The sequence below is a fragment of the Chiloscyllium plagiosum genome, chromosome 3, assembly GCF_004010195.1.
Source record: "Chiloscyllium plagiosum isolate BGI_BamShark_2017 chromosome 3, ASM401019v2, whole genome shotgun sequence".
In the NCBI taxonomy this organism is placed as follows: domain Eukaryota; kingdom Metazoa; phylum Chordata; class Chondrichthyes; order Orectolobiformes; family Hemiscylliidae; genus Chiloscyllium; species Chiloscyllium plagiosum.
In genome coordinates this window covers 51,008,118-51,023,354 of record NC_057712.1, presented here as the reverse complement: position 1 = coordinate 51,023,354, position 15,237 = coordinate 51,008,118, and the positions used below count along the sequence as shown (strand labels likewise).

The window sequence follows — 15,237 nt, the reverse complement described above, 5'->3', positions numbered from 1 at the left end:
ATAGGGCTGGGTGTGCCATTGTCATCTCTGATGTCAAGGATGATGCTGGATGATTCAGTCATAGAGATGTACAGCATGGAAAAAGACCCTTCGGTCCAACTCGTCCATGCCGACCAGATATCCCAACATAACCTAGCCCCATTTGACATCACTTGGCCCATATCCCTTCAAACTCTTCCTATTCATATACCCATCCAAATGCCTTTTAAAAGCTGCAATTGTACTAGCCTCCATCACATCCTCTGGCAGCTCATTCCGTACACGCACCACCCTCTGCGTGAAAAAGTTGTCCCTTAGGTCCCTTCTTTATTTTCCCCTCTCACCCTAAACCTATGCTCTCTTGCTCTGGATTCCCCCACCCCAGGGAAGAGACTTTGTTTATTTACCCTATCCATGCCCCTCATGATTTTATAAACCTCTATAAGGTCACCCTTCAACCTCCAATGCTCCACAGAAAAGAGCTCCAGCTTATTCAACCTCTCCCTATAGCTCAAATCCTCCAAACCCTGGCAACATCCTTGTAAATCTTTCCTGAACTCTTTCAAGTTTCACAACATCTTTCCGACAGAAGGAGAGCAGAACTGCATGTAATATTCCAGAAATGGCCTAACCAATGTCCTGTACAGCTGCAACATGACCTCCCAACTCCTATAATCAAGGCTCTGATAAATAAAAAAAAAGCATACTAAACGCCTTCTTCATTATCCTACCTACCTGTGACTCTACGTTCAAGGAGCTATGAACCTGCACTCCAAGGTCTCTTTGTTCAGTAACAGTCGCTAGGACCTTACCGTTAAGTGTATAAGTCCTGCTAAGATTTGCTTTCCCAAAATGCAGCACCTTGCATTTATCTAAACTAAACTCCATCTGCTACTCCTCAGTTCATTGGCCCATCTGATCAAGATCCTGTTGTAATCTGAGGTAACCTTCTTCGCTGTCCACTACACTGCCAATTTTGGCGTCATCTGCAAAGTTACTAATTATACCGCCTATGTTCATATCCAAATCATTTATATAAATGACAAAACATAATGGACCAACACCGATCCTTGTGGCACTCTACTGGTCACAGGCCTCCAGTCTGAAAAACAACCCTTCTACCTTTGAGCCAGTTCTGTATCCAAATGGCTAGTTCTCCCTGTATTTCATGAGATCTAACCTTGCTAAGCAGTCTCCCATGGGGTACCTGCTGAACGCCTTACTGAAGTCCATATAGATCACATCCACTGCTCTGCCCTCACCAATTCTCCTTGTTACTTATTCAAAAAAACTCAATCAAGTTCGTGAGGCATGATTTCCCACGCACAAAGCTATGCTGACTATCCCTAATCAGTCCTTGCTTTTCCAAATACATGTAAATCCTGTCCCTCAGGATTGCCTCCAAAAACTCGCCCATCACCAATTTCAGGCTCACCGGTCAATAGTACCCTCGCTCTTGCTTGTCATCTTTCTTAAATAGTGGCACCATGTTAGCCAACCTCTAGTCTTCCGGCACTTCATCTGTGACTATCGATGAGACAAATATCTCAGAAAAGGCCCAGCAAACACTTCCCTAGCTTCCCACAGAAATCTAGTGTACACCTGATCAGGTCGTGGGGATTTATCCACCTTTATGCGTTTCAAGATATCCAGCACCTCCTCCACTGTAATATGGACATTTTTCAACATGTCACCATCTATTTCCACACATTCTATATCTTTCATGTCCTTCTCCACTGTAAACACTAATGTAAAATACTCATTTACTATCTCCCCCTGCGGCTCCACACAAAGGCCATCTTGCTAGTCTGAGGGATCCTATTCTCTCCTTAGTTACACTTTTGTCTTTCATGTATTTGTAAAAACTCTTCAGATTCTCCTTAACCGTATTTGCCAAAGCTATCTTATGTCCCCTTTTTGCCCTCCTAATTTCCCTCTTAAGTATACTCCTACTGCCTTTATACTCTAAGGAGTCACTCGATCTCTCCTCTGTATACCTGACATATGCTTCCTTCTTTGTTTAACTGAACCCTCAATTTCTTTAGACATCCAGTAATCACCTACCAGCCATTCTTATTACCCTAAGAGGAATATACTGTCTCTGGACTCTCATCATCTCACTTCTAAAGGCTTCCCATTTTCCAGCCATCCCTTTACCTGCGAACATCTGCCCCCAATCAGATTTTGAAAGTTTTTGCCTAATGCCGTCAATATTAGCCTTCCTCCAAATTAGAACTTCAACTTTTAGATCTGGTCTATCCTTTTTCATTATTATTTTAAAACTAATAGAATTATGGTCACTGGCCCCAAAGTGCTCCCCCACTGGCACCTCAGTCACCTACCCTGCTTTATTTCCTAAGAGTAGGTCAAGTTTTTTTTACCTTCTCTAGTAGGTATATTCACATACTGACTCAAAGTTTTCTTGTACACACTTAACAAATTCCTCTCCATCTAAACCCTGAGTACTGTGGCAGTCCCAGTTTATGTTTGGAAAGTTAAAATCCCCGACCATAACCATATTATTCTTATAGATAACTGAAATCTCCTTACAAATTTGTTTCTCAATTTCCCTCTGACTATTAGGGGGTCTGCAATATAATCCCAATAAAGTGTTCATCCCTTTCTTATTTTTCAGTTCCACCCAAATAACTTCCCTGGATGTATTTCCAGGAATATCCTTCCTAAGTACAGTTGTAATCCAATCCCTTATCAAAAACGCCATGCTCCCTCCTTTCTTGCCCTTCTTTCTATCCTTCCTGTAGTATTCATATCCTGGAACATTAAACTGCCAGTCCTGTCCATCCCTGAGCCATGTTTCTGTTATTGCTATGATAACCCAGTCCCATGTTCCTCACCATGCCCTGAGTTCATCTGCCTTCCCTGTTAGGCCTCTTGCATTGAGGTAAATGCAGGTTAATTTATCAGTCGTATCAGTTCTCTGCTTTGTTCTTGCCTGCCCTGAATCTTTGCCTCGCTCCTTTTCCCAACTGTACCAAACGCAAATGGATCTATCTCCCTTGGTCCCACCCTCACCCACCTCCCCACCTTACCACTTTAAATCCTCCCGATCAGCTCTAGCAAATCTCCCTGAGTAGAGTAGTCCCCTTCCAATTCAGGTGAAATCCATCCTTCTTTACAGGTCACTTCTAACCTAGACAACATTGCAATAATCCAAAAATGTGAATCCTTCTCCAATACACCAGCTCCTCAGCCATGCTCTACCTTCCTATTCCTACCCTCACTAGCTCTTAGCACTGGAGTAATCCAGATATTACTACCCTCGAGAACCTCCTTTTTGAATTCCTGTCTAACTTTCTATATTCTCCCTTCAAAATCTCATCCTTTTCCCTTCCTATGTGGTTGGTTCCAATGTGTACAATGACATCCTGCTGGTCCTTCTCCCCTTTGAGAACATTCTGCACCTTCTCTGAGACATCCTTAATCTTGGCACCAGGGAGGCAACACACCATTCCGATTTTCCGCTGCTAGCTGCGGAAACGTCTGTCTGTGGCTCTGACTAGAGAGTCCCCTAACACGATCGATCACTTGGAACCCACCATATCCCGCATTACATTAGAGCCTGTCTTGACATCAGAAACTTAGCTGTTCCTGCTGCATTCCCCTGAGAATCCATCACCCCCCTACATTTGCCAAAACAGCATACTTGTTTGAAATGGGGATAGCCACAGAAGACTCCTGCATAGCCTGCCTACCTCTCCTGGAGTTAACCCCTCTATGTAACTGTATCTGCAGCTTTTCTCCCTGCGTATAACTGTCATCCATCACACTCCTTGCTGTTGTAAATTCCTCATTGCCCCTGTTGCTCTAACCGATCCATTAGATATGATAGAATTCACAACCAACGACATTTATTGCAGATATAATCCTCAGTAACATGTGAACTCTCTCAAAACTCCCACATCCGACAAGAGGAGCATATGACTCTACTAAAGGCTATTTTTGTTCTTACCAATCTGCAGACCCAGAGAATAGTACCGTCGTATTGCTCTACAAAACACTACTCCAGGCTAACTTAATTCTATGGTTTATATTTTTAACTTTTGATCAAGAGACAGATCTTATTAACATATAATCAATAAATAACCTACACTGCTCACTACTGTAGATTTACAGCAAGACTACACTTACAATTATACACTTACCTGTTTCTATGCTGTGACCTCTCCCAAACAGGTTCCTCCAAGATTAGTTGTGAATTTTGCTGTTTGTTAATTTTTTCCTAGACATACTCTGATGTCCAGCGATACATAAACTCAAATGGCAAAGGCAGTAACTGCGCAGATTCACTGCTGTGTCAGTTAGCAGTGTGGGTTTCTTTCTTTCTCTCTCTCTCTCTTTCACTGACCATGTGCTGCCTATTGTCTGTCATTCTCCCTTTTAAAAGTGCCATTGTTTTGACTTTTTTTCCTCCAAAGATCCAAAACAATGCAAGTTTATAGAACAATAATTGCTGCTCCTGAAATTCAAGGAAATCAGCTCCAACACCTAAAATACCTCAAAAAAGGTACAGTTGTTACAGCCACAAATTTTTCCTGTCCTTCAAGTTGGTTGACCCAGAATCATTTGTATGGCTTCATTCCTTTCTTTGGCATTTCTTGCAGTTGTTGATACGAGTGGCTTGCTAGGTTATTTCAGAGGGAAATACTGCTGTAGGTTAGGCTGGTAAGGATAGCAGATTTGTGTTCTGAAAGGCCAATGAGTGATGGATTTTTATGACAATCAGTAATGATTTCACTGTTGCCATGGACTAGCTTTTAATTTCAATATTATTAATTGAATTCAAATTCGACTATCTGTAGTGATGGGATTTGAATCCATGTGTTAGAATAATAGTTTGGACCTTTGGATTACTATCCTAGAGACATTACCACTATGCCAATGCCATTCCTGTTTCAAAATAAGTGATCTCCTATTTAAGACAGCGATGAGGAGGAATTTCTTCTCTGAGGGTAATTCGTGGAATTCTTTAACCCAGACAGCAGTCGAGAGAAGTCATTGAATATATTTCAGACAGATTTCAGAATCAAGAGTGTTGTTAAACCGCAGAAGGAGGCTGTTCTGCCCCATTGTGCCTGCACTAGCTCTTTCAATAGGTATTATGACTCAGTGCCATACTTGCCTATTCCCTGTAATCTTGAATAATATTTCTATTTAAATCATCACATAATGCCTTCTTGAATGACTAGATTAAATCTGCCTTCACCACACTTCCAGGCAATGCAATTCAACCCAACTCATTCATTATGCAAAAAAGATTTTTCTTACATCATATTTGCCTTTCTTGCAAACTACCTTGTGTGTGTTTTCACACTTTTGATCTTTGTGATCAGGAAATAGTTTATCCTTATCTACACTGTCCAGATCTTCCACAATTTTGAAAATTTCCATCAAGTCTTCTCTTAGCCTTTCTCTTTCCAAGATCCATCACCCATGTCTCAGGTTTGTTGCAGTGCTCCAGCAAAGTTTAGCACTTGCTGGAAGAACAGCACCTCATTTTCAGGGTGGGAACCCTACAGCCTTAATATCGCCTTAATAATTTCAGGGCTTAAGCACCTTTCCCCATGGTTTCCCCCACTCCACACACTATGCTGTGTCATCACATGGGCTGCTACCACACACAACCCATTGTCAGCTACTAATCATTCCTATTAGCAGCTATTCATTCTCATAGTCTGGTCTCGATCCACTCCTTGTCTGTTCAACTGCGCTTCTCTCTTATTCTGCCCCATCATACCCTCCGCATAAAAATCATCCATTTCCTAGCTATCATGAGTTCTGAAGAACCAAAATGTTGATTCTGGTTTCTCTCCAAATGCTGCCAGTCCTGCTGAGATTTTCAAGCAATTTCTGGTTTTGCTCCAATATTTTGATCTATCTTCACAACTGAAGTTTCTAGTCAACCATTCTCACATACCTCTAAACCTTTTGCCAATGTTTTCAGAACTTTCCTAAAGTGTGTTTAGAAATATATGCCATATGCCAGTTAAGGTCAAAGCAGTAACTTACAGAAAACATAACCTCTTTAACCCGGTATCATCTGCCCTTATTTATGAACTACTCCTTATAAGTATCCTTCCACCTTTAACGTAAGCCTACATATATTCGTGTGTCTTTATTTCTTTAATCTTTTACCATACTGTATCCCTACGTTCATTCTACCAAAATATATTAACTCACCCTCCACTGCATTGACTTCATCTGTAACTATTTGGGCAGCATGATGGCTCAGTGGTTAGCACTGCTGCCTCACAGCACCAGGGACCCAGGTGCAATTCCAGCCTTGGGCAGCTGTGTGTGTGGAGTTTGCACATTCTCCCTATGTTTGCACCCGGTTTCCTCTGGGTGCCACAGTCCAAAGATGTGCAGGTTAGGTGAATTGGCCATGCTAAATTGCCCATAATATTAGATGCGTTAGTCAGAGAGAAATGGGTCTGGGTGGGTTACTCTTCGGAGGGTCAGTGTGGACTAGTTGGGCCAAATGGCGTGTTTCCACACTGTAGGGAATCTAATCTATTTACACATTCTACCAACTTGTCAATGCCCTTACACTGTTTTCACAGTCTAAAATGTTTCTAAGTTTTATTTGATCCTCTACCTTGGAAACTGTCCACACCAGGTCCTCAAATTTTAATTTATGTCAGGGAAAGTTAGATCCCTGGGAAACTGACCCCTAGAGATCTCTACTACAAGCCTTTTCCCAGCTTGAAAAGTGTTCACTTTGTTTCCTACTTCTCAGCCAACTTTATATTCATGTTGCCACTGTTCCATTTATTTCATCACCAATAACTTCCCTCAGAAGTCTATTATGGGGCACTGGATCAAATACCCTTTGGAAATCTATGTAAACCACATCACCCTGTTAACTCTTCATAAACTCTAGCAAGTTAATGAAATGTGATTCTGTCTCAATGTGTGTACCCTAACTCTGGCTAATTTTTCCCACATTTTTCTGTGACTCCCAGGCAGTGGATTCCAGACTCCACCACCCTCCGGATGCAAAATATTTCCTCAACGCCCCCTCTAAACCACCTGCCTTCCACTTTAAAATTGTGCCTCCTTGTCTTTCTGCTTTTGACTAAGGGGAACAGCTGTTTTCTATTACCCTATCCATGCCCCACATAAACTTACCCACATACATCAGGATCACCCACAACCGCAACCCCCCCCCCCGCCCCCCCTCCCACCCCAATCTTCTCTGCCCCAAAGAAAACAACCTGAGCTTATCCAGCTCTCTTAGAGCTAAAGTGCTCCATCCCAGGCAGCATCCTGGTGAAGGCACTCTGCACCCCGTCCAATGGAATTAGAGCCTTCCTACGATCTAGTGACCAGAACTGCAGAATATTCCAGCTGAAGCCTAACTAAAGTTCAGTACAGCTCAAACATGATCTTCCTGTTCTTTTTATCTATGCCACAACTGATGAAGACAAGTGTCCCATATGCCTTTTTAACTACCCTCATCAGCCACCTTTAGGCAAATCGCAAACACCACAAGATCCCTCTGACCTTCTTGGTATCCTCTTCCTTGCCTTGCTATTTTTTGTTATTCTTCTATACTCCAGGGGAACAAGCCCAACTTATCCAACAAAGACTCATTTCAAGTATCAATCTAGTAAATCACCCCGAAGCATCTTAAATGTATTTACATCCTTAAGTAAGGAGACCAAAACTGTGCCCAGCATTAGAGATGTGATCTTGCCAATGTCCTGTAGAGCTGAAGCAGAGTATCTTTACTTTTATGCAAATCAAAATACTGCAGAAGTTGTAAATCTGAAATAAAGGGTGCTGGAGAAACTCACCAGGACAGGCAGTAGATGTGGAGAGAGAAACAGAGTTATTGTTTTGATTCTTCAAGATAAAGAGTAAAATTGGACTCAATGTTGACTGTGTTTCTCTCTCCACACAAGATGCAAGATACCTGTCTTTTATGTTAAATTCCCATGCAATAAAATATCTAATTCCCTCTGCACCTCAGATTTCTAGTCATTCAGTTAAGTATTACTCTGCTGATTCATTCTTCCTGACGAAATGAATAATTTCACTTTCTTCCCCCACATTATGCTTGCCATCTGGTAGATTTTTGCTTACTCATTCAACCTATCTACATCCATCTGCAATTTTCTTAGTCATCTTCACAACATATGTTCTTACCTATACTTGTGTCATCTGCAAAGTTAGCTACCATACCTTGGCTTTGCTCATCTAAATCATTAATGCACTGTAAATTGGAAAAAATAAAGTGGAGTTCCCAGCATTGACCCTCTGTGGAACTCCTCTCATTGCATCCTGTCAATCAAAGACCCATTTATTAATATTATTTCTCCACCTTCCCATAACAGAAATCTTTTGTCTTCAGTGAGAAAAAGAGCAGGTTAGAGGCTTAAATATGGCTGCAAGTAATTGAGTCCCCAAAGCTGTTCTCTATCTAAAAGGCAGAAGTTAGGATTGTGATGGAATACACCCTGCTTGCCTGGATGGGTGCATTTCCAATGACAATCAAACTCAATACCATCCAGGACAAAGCAGCCTACTTCATTGGTACCATATCCACAAGCACCCACTTCACTCCACCAACACTCAGTAGCAGCAGTGTGTCCTATTTATAAGATGCTTGCAGAAATTCACCAACAATCATCGGACAGCACCATCCAAATCCATGAACATTTCCATCAAGAAGGACATTGGCAGTAGATACATGGGAAATCATTACCTCCAAGTTCCCCTCCAAGCCATTCATCATCCTGACTTGGAAATATATTACTGTTCGTTCACTGTTGCTGGTCAAAATTCTGGAATTCCCTCCCAAATGGCATTGTGAGCCAATCTACAGCATGAGGATTGGTGTGGTTCAAGATTGCAGCTCACCAGGATCTTCTCAAGGGCAACTAGGGACGGACAATAAATGCTGGCCAGCTGCAAATGTCCACGCCACCATGAGTGAATTAAAAAAAAATTTAACTAAATAATTCAAAATAATTGATTCAAGAGGTTCCTCTACGATTGGAGTTAAAGTGACTGGTCTGTTATTATTGGGCTTATCTTTACGTAAACCTTTTTAAAAACAGGCTGTTATATTTGCAATTCTGCAGACCTCTGCAACTGTCTAAGTCTAGAGGAGACCAAAAGATTGCTAGTGCAATATCCACTCACTTAATTCAATAATCTTAATGCATCTCACCCAGGCTCATTGCCTCATCAACTTGAAGTCTTGAAAGTGTATCCAATCCTTCCTCATCAATTTTAAGTTTCTTCCTCTGTCACCATGGCCTGGCAGTTGCAAAGTATTCACCAACGCTTCAGCCATCCACCCCCATGTACAAAATCCGAACTGATCCTTTTTTTTTAAACCACCTTCTGTCTATTTAGGTGTCCATAGAAAACTTGGGAATTCTCTTCTATATTAGCTATGTTTTTTTCAAATTCCTCTCTGCTACTTTTATTTGCCTCTTCACCTTCGTTCTCAACATTGCATGTAAAGCTCGGTTCTCAACAGTATTTATCTGGCACCTGCCATAAACACAATTTTTTTGTCTAGATCTAGGAGTTGGGCTGAAGTGTCTGTTTCTATGCTGTACATCTCTATGACTCTGTACTTTTTTTTAATCCAGGGAAGTGGGCTTATTTGCCCTATCTTCTTTTGAGGTAATATACCTCAACTGTGCCCATGCTATCTGTTCCTCTATCTGTTCTTCGAACAGAGTTCATTATTCAGCTACAGTTTCTTGCGTCAACTTTTGGTTCCTGTCTATTTGATCCAATTCTGCTTTGTCCCATCAAAGTCAACATGTCCCAGTTAATTTTTCCTCCTCTGGATTTCCCTTTGTCATGTTCCACAGTCATCTAAACCTTACGATAGACTTACTACTTCTCCTAAACGCTCTCCCACTGACACTTGCTCTACTTGAGCATCTAATTCCCAAGAACCAGGTTGAGCAGCTGGATTGGATGCACTGTCATATAAAATTCCCATAAATAGTATCCAAAAGTATTTGCCCCTTGCTGCTCTTTGAACTTTGTAGTTATTAGTCTATAAGCAAAGTCACCACTATAACTAAGTTATATTCTCTGTAATTTCCTTGCAGATTTGTTCCTCTACATCCTTACTACCAGTTGGTGGTCTATAGCCTGCGCCAAGAAATATAATCATGTCCTTTTTGTCCATTAGTTCTAGACAAACCACTCTGTCCTGGAATCCTCTGGGATAATTTATTTCTAAATCACTGCAATGCACATACTGCCTTAACCTATACTGCCAACCCCGTTTCTCCTTTTCCATCTTTTCTGAATATCTTGTAACCCAAAACATTTAACACCCACGCCTGTATTTCTTTCAGCCACATTAATGTTTTCTAAGGAGCTGTACAATGGATTTTAGGATAGGGCGAGTTTAAATTTGCATGGCACTACATCCAAATGACAACTTACACCCATAATTTACCAACCTTATTGGCTAGCAACAAATACATTATGCAGTATACCTTGATTTAGACTCCATTTCTTTCTTCCTTTCTCTAACTCCATCTCTGAACTTACTAATCTCTATTTCAATGCTCTCCGTCTCTCCCAATTTTGTGTATCTGAGCATTAGTCTCTAATATATTCTCCTACTTCAGACATCCCTGCTGAGTGAATTTAAAATCTTCTCAACAGCACTAACAAAAGCTCCACGAGGAAAATCAGTTCTAGCTCTACTCAAGTGCAGCCAGTTCGGTTTGCAAAGGTGCCAGTAACACAGAACCAGTCCTAGTGTTCCAGGAATCTCAAGCATTTCCTCCTGCAACATCTTTCCAGCCAGACATTCAACTGTCTTAACCTCCTATTTTTGTATCACTTGTACATGGCAATGGGAGTTCAACCAGTGGTTACTACTTTTGAGGTGCTGATTTTCTATCAAACTCTGTAAATTCCAATTGCAAAGCCATACCAACCTTCCTTCTTATATTGTTAATATCAACGTGGCCACGATCAATGTCCACTTTCCATCTGAAAATATCCTGTAGCCGCTCTGTATCATCTTTGACATCACAGCAAGGAAGCAACATATATCCTGGAGTCATGTCTATTGGCACTGAAACACCCAGAACTAATGAATCCCCTATCATACTTCTCTCCCACTCATCATCATTCCGTCTGATACAGGTGGGCCAACCATAGTACTTTCTGTACTCTCCAAGGGACCATCACAGTCATCAGTTCCAGAACAAAAAAATGATTTGTGAGCAGGACCAGAGGGAATCCTGCACTACCTGCCAAGATTTCTTTGCCTGATAGTCAACTATCCCCTTATTTGTCTGCATGCCCCTGCTATAAAGTTTTGATCTCTACAAGGGAGTCACAGGATACAATGGTAGATGAAGACAGGCAGGGAGGAAAGTGCAGGTTAAGTCAAAGTTGGATCAGCTAAGATCTTAATGAATGGTAAGCAGGTTTTACAGGCCAAATGGACTATTCTTGCTTCTAATTTTCATATTCTTAAATGCAAGAGTTGGTGACTTAAGTAGAGATTATATCAATATTTGAGAATAAGTTAAGTGATAGCTGATGGAAGAGGAATAAGGAGTGCAAGAACAGGGCAGATATGATTAAAATATGTATTCAACGTGGATAACATTGATTGCTCAAACCAAGCCATGTTATAGCACTGCAAACATATAGATGTCTAGTTAAGGTTATTTGTCTAACTTGCAAGTAAAGGCTTTCACATATGAATGAATGATGGAGTACTCACACGAAGTACATGATGTTCCTTTGCTAATAAAGCTGAGACTTCTCCCTGTAGTGACACAATCTCTATAAACTGTGCCCATAGAGCCATTAGCAATGAACAAAGCTGCGCAAGGTCCATGTTCACCAATTCTGGAAGATCATCAGGATTTTCCACTTTCAGCTACAATTCAGGACATAAACTGTAAGCCATCTTTATATTTACAAAACAGTAATGTTAAACGTTTCAGGATAATGGGCTTGAAACATTTACATGGCACTTTGGATAAGTGAACCCAATCTAAAGAAATAATAGCACCTTGCCTTTTTCGTTCTCGTTGCATTTTTGAGAATTGAAGGAATGAATAACCTTAATCTTAAGACATTCATGAGGCATCAGTTTCCGTCCTAACATTTCAACCCCTCTTACCCAAAAAAATGGGAGTTATTGGAATTTATTGCTAAATACATATACACAAAATGAAAGGAGGAAGATGGGGAAAATCTCACAAGTCAACTGACCATGAAATGTAAAGATGAGAATGCACAGGTTACAAAGCATCTTAAATGATCAGACTCTTAAACACATCTAGGGACATGCACGGATATGAGGATAGGTTAAAAATTAGATTCCTCAAATATGAAAACATGCTCACTTAGATTTAAAGCTCTCAAATTAAAATAAATAACTTCTTGTTGACATCTTGTTGACATCAAGATGAAGTCAAATCAATAAAACAAAACACAAGTTTTCTCGAATGTTCTGTTTTACACATTTACATGTTTTTACTCAACTGGATTTCTTATTATAATGACATTGTGCATTTTGCAACTGGGAGTATGTCATTGTCTGGTTACATACAAAAAGCACAAATATATTGAGGAGAATACAGAGAATCAAAGTACTGATGGCTCTCTTATTCTGTTTGCTAAAATAAAACTAGATACAGAATTCAAATCTGCCAGCATCAATTCTAAAAACAACATACCCTTCCCACTGCTAATAATTAGCAAGTCAGACACAAGGCTTACTGCAAGAATGCAGGTCCATAACCTTTCTGAAAATTCAAAAACTCTGATTGCTGGGACTAAACTCTTGAAATTTGGCAAACAGTACTACACAACTTGATAGACTTGCAGTATAAATTAAGGCAGGTTTGACAACAGGGCAAAGAGGGGCAGCAGGGTGGCTCAATGGTTAGCATTGCTGCCTCACAGTGATTCGGGTTCAATTCCAACCTGGGGTGGCTGTCTGTGTGGATTTTGCACATTCTCCCCTTGTCTGCATAGACTTCCTCCAGGTATTCCGGTTTCCTCCCACAGTGCAAAGATGTGCAGGTTAGGTGAATTTGACATGCTAAATTGCTCATACTGTTCAGGGGTGTGTAAGCTAGATGCATTAGTCAGGGATAAATGTGGGACAATAGGATAGGAGTATGGGCCTAGGTGGGTTACTCTTCATCGAGTCAGTGTGGACTTGTTGGGCTGAAGGGCCTGTTTCCACACTGTAGGGATTCTTAAAAAAAAAGCATGAGATATATCTGGAAAAGCTCTGAACAGTTTTGAAGAAGGGTCAGTTGATCCAAACATTAACTCTGATTTCTCTCCATAGATGCTGTTATACCCGCTGAGCTTTCCCAGCAATTTCAGTTTTTGTTTCTGATTTACAGTATCTGCAGTTCTTTCAATTTTAATTTCACATGAGATATCTCTAGCTCAGAATGCACTAGAATTTTTGTATTACACTGCTGGAATAAATGCAAATATTAATAGACGATAAAGATAATGCCTTTAACAGGAGCACTAATTTAGGAAGTAGCTATGATCACTGCAGGGTCAAAACTATTTATATTAATTTACATACCTTTATCTGTTCACAAAGTTCTTCAAGTCTGGCATCAACATCAATCTCCTCTGAAAAATGGAGTTTTATATTAAAATGCAATTAACTTTAGAAAAGCAAGTAACAGAAAAAAATTGCTTGAAATGGTTTATGGTGTGTTGAATTTTGTAGAACAAGATTTGTAAAAATCTCTTAGGAGTCACACAAATTACTTTCAATGTGCTCACACTGTCAGCATTGAATTCTATTGTTTCAAATTACATTAAATATTCTGAACAAAATCATCTACAGGAAACAATATAGTTTTACTGTTAGAAGTGACATAGACATACCTATTAAAGTGTCCCTCTGCGTTCTTGGATATTTTCTTCTGAGAAGACGCTCATAAAGGACCTGCATGTTGGTCACGGCTAGTCATAGGATTGTACACATGTGCTCGTTATTGTGTCCTCTTTTAAGGTCTCCACCCTATCAACCTGTCTTAAGGTTAACTGCTGAATTGCAATCTCAGAACACCTCAAGCAAAGCTTTCAGGCTTTATTATAAGTGAAAATTTTAATGTCATGGCAAAGCACAAAGATCCAACAGAACAGCAAAGATGGAGCTTATTAGTACAATGGCTATGTTAGAGACACTTAATGTAGCATACACGAGAAGATCTTCTTTCTAATGCATTTTTCTGAAGCCACACAAGAACATATTATATAAAGAGAGCAACTTATATGGGTTCTATATAGGTTAGCTGCATAAATCATGCATAAAATTTCAGAAATTAGAGTCTAATGTAGCTGGTTAAAGGTAGATATCTTTCTAACTCTAATTGGGGAGGGGGCTACCAAACAAATGACAATACTTGCCATAAAGACTTAAATGAATTAATTGCTACAAAGCCACAAACTACGCTGCATTTAAACAAGCTTCAAAGTTTAATGTTTCCACTAGTTTTGCATCTCAGTTTGTTTATTGACCAAAAGATTTAATTTTATGTTTTGTTTGAAAAAATCTTATTCCATTATTGAGCCAATAACAAAGGCATTCCAACTGACTTGGTTATCTTCAATGGCCACCAATGGTGGAAAAAAAAATTAGGAAATGTGAAAGAAGAAAATTTTCCAACAGGGTGTCTCTCTCAAGAAAAAAAACCAAAGAATTTGGAGAAATTATTAAAAGTGTACTTTTATTAACCAAACATTCCCATCCAAAATAACCTGAATGCACTATTGCACAAGTCATGTTTTAAAATTTGGAGACGGCAGAAACATCCGTGAAGATCCAATTTATTTATGACATTCAGAGGACTCTTTAAATTCTGTGTTTTCAATAATGTGTCTGATTCAAATCCAAAATATAAACAGAAATGCTGTAAATATTGAACAGGCCAGACAGCAACTTTGAAGCAAAGTAATCAATGTTTCAGGTCTTTCATCAGAACTGGAAATGTCACAGACATCGGATATTGGGTTTTAAGTATGGTGGGTGGCATGATGACGCAGCGGTTAGCATTACTGCCTCACAGTGTTAGGGACCCGGATGACTACCTGTGAAGAATTTGCATGTTCTCTTTGTGCCTGTGTGGGTTTCCTCTGGTTGCTCCAGTTTCCTCCCATAGTCCAAAGATGTACAGGTTAGTTGGATTGGGCACGCCAAATTGCCCACAATGTCCAGGAATGTGTAGGTTAGGAGGGTTAGCCATG

At 40.1% G+C, this 15,237-nt stretch overlaps 1 protein-coding gene across 6 annotated transcripts in view; it reads right to left on the bottom strand.

The window, feature by feature from the left end:
- fam135a (family with sequence similarity 135 member A) overlaps positions 1–15,237 on the bottom strand; it is a 310,864-nt gene that overhangs the window by 113,191 nt on the left and 182,436 nt on the right. For 5 of the 6 annotated variants that reach the window (XM_043681729.1, XM_043681723.1, XM_043681746.1 and 2 more), the window contains 3 exons: positions 13,876–13,953; positions 13,565–13,614; positions 11,726–11,884 (listed from right to left, as the gene is read on the bottom strand). In XM_043681729.1, coding sequence (XP_043537664.1) covers positions 11,726–11,884; positions 13,565–13,614; positions 13,876–13,953 — 287 coding nt within the window. The remainder of the gene's footprint in view (positions 1–11,725; positions 11,885–13,564; positions 13,615–13,875; positions 13,954–15,237) is intronic. The other variant, XM_043681738.1, reaches the window with a different exon arrangement.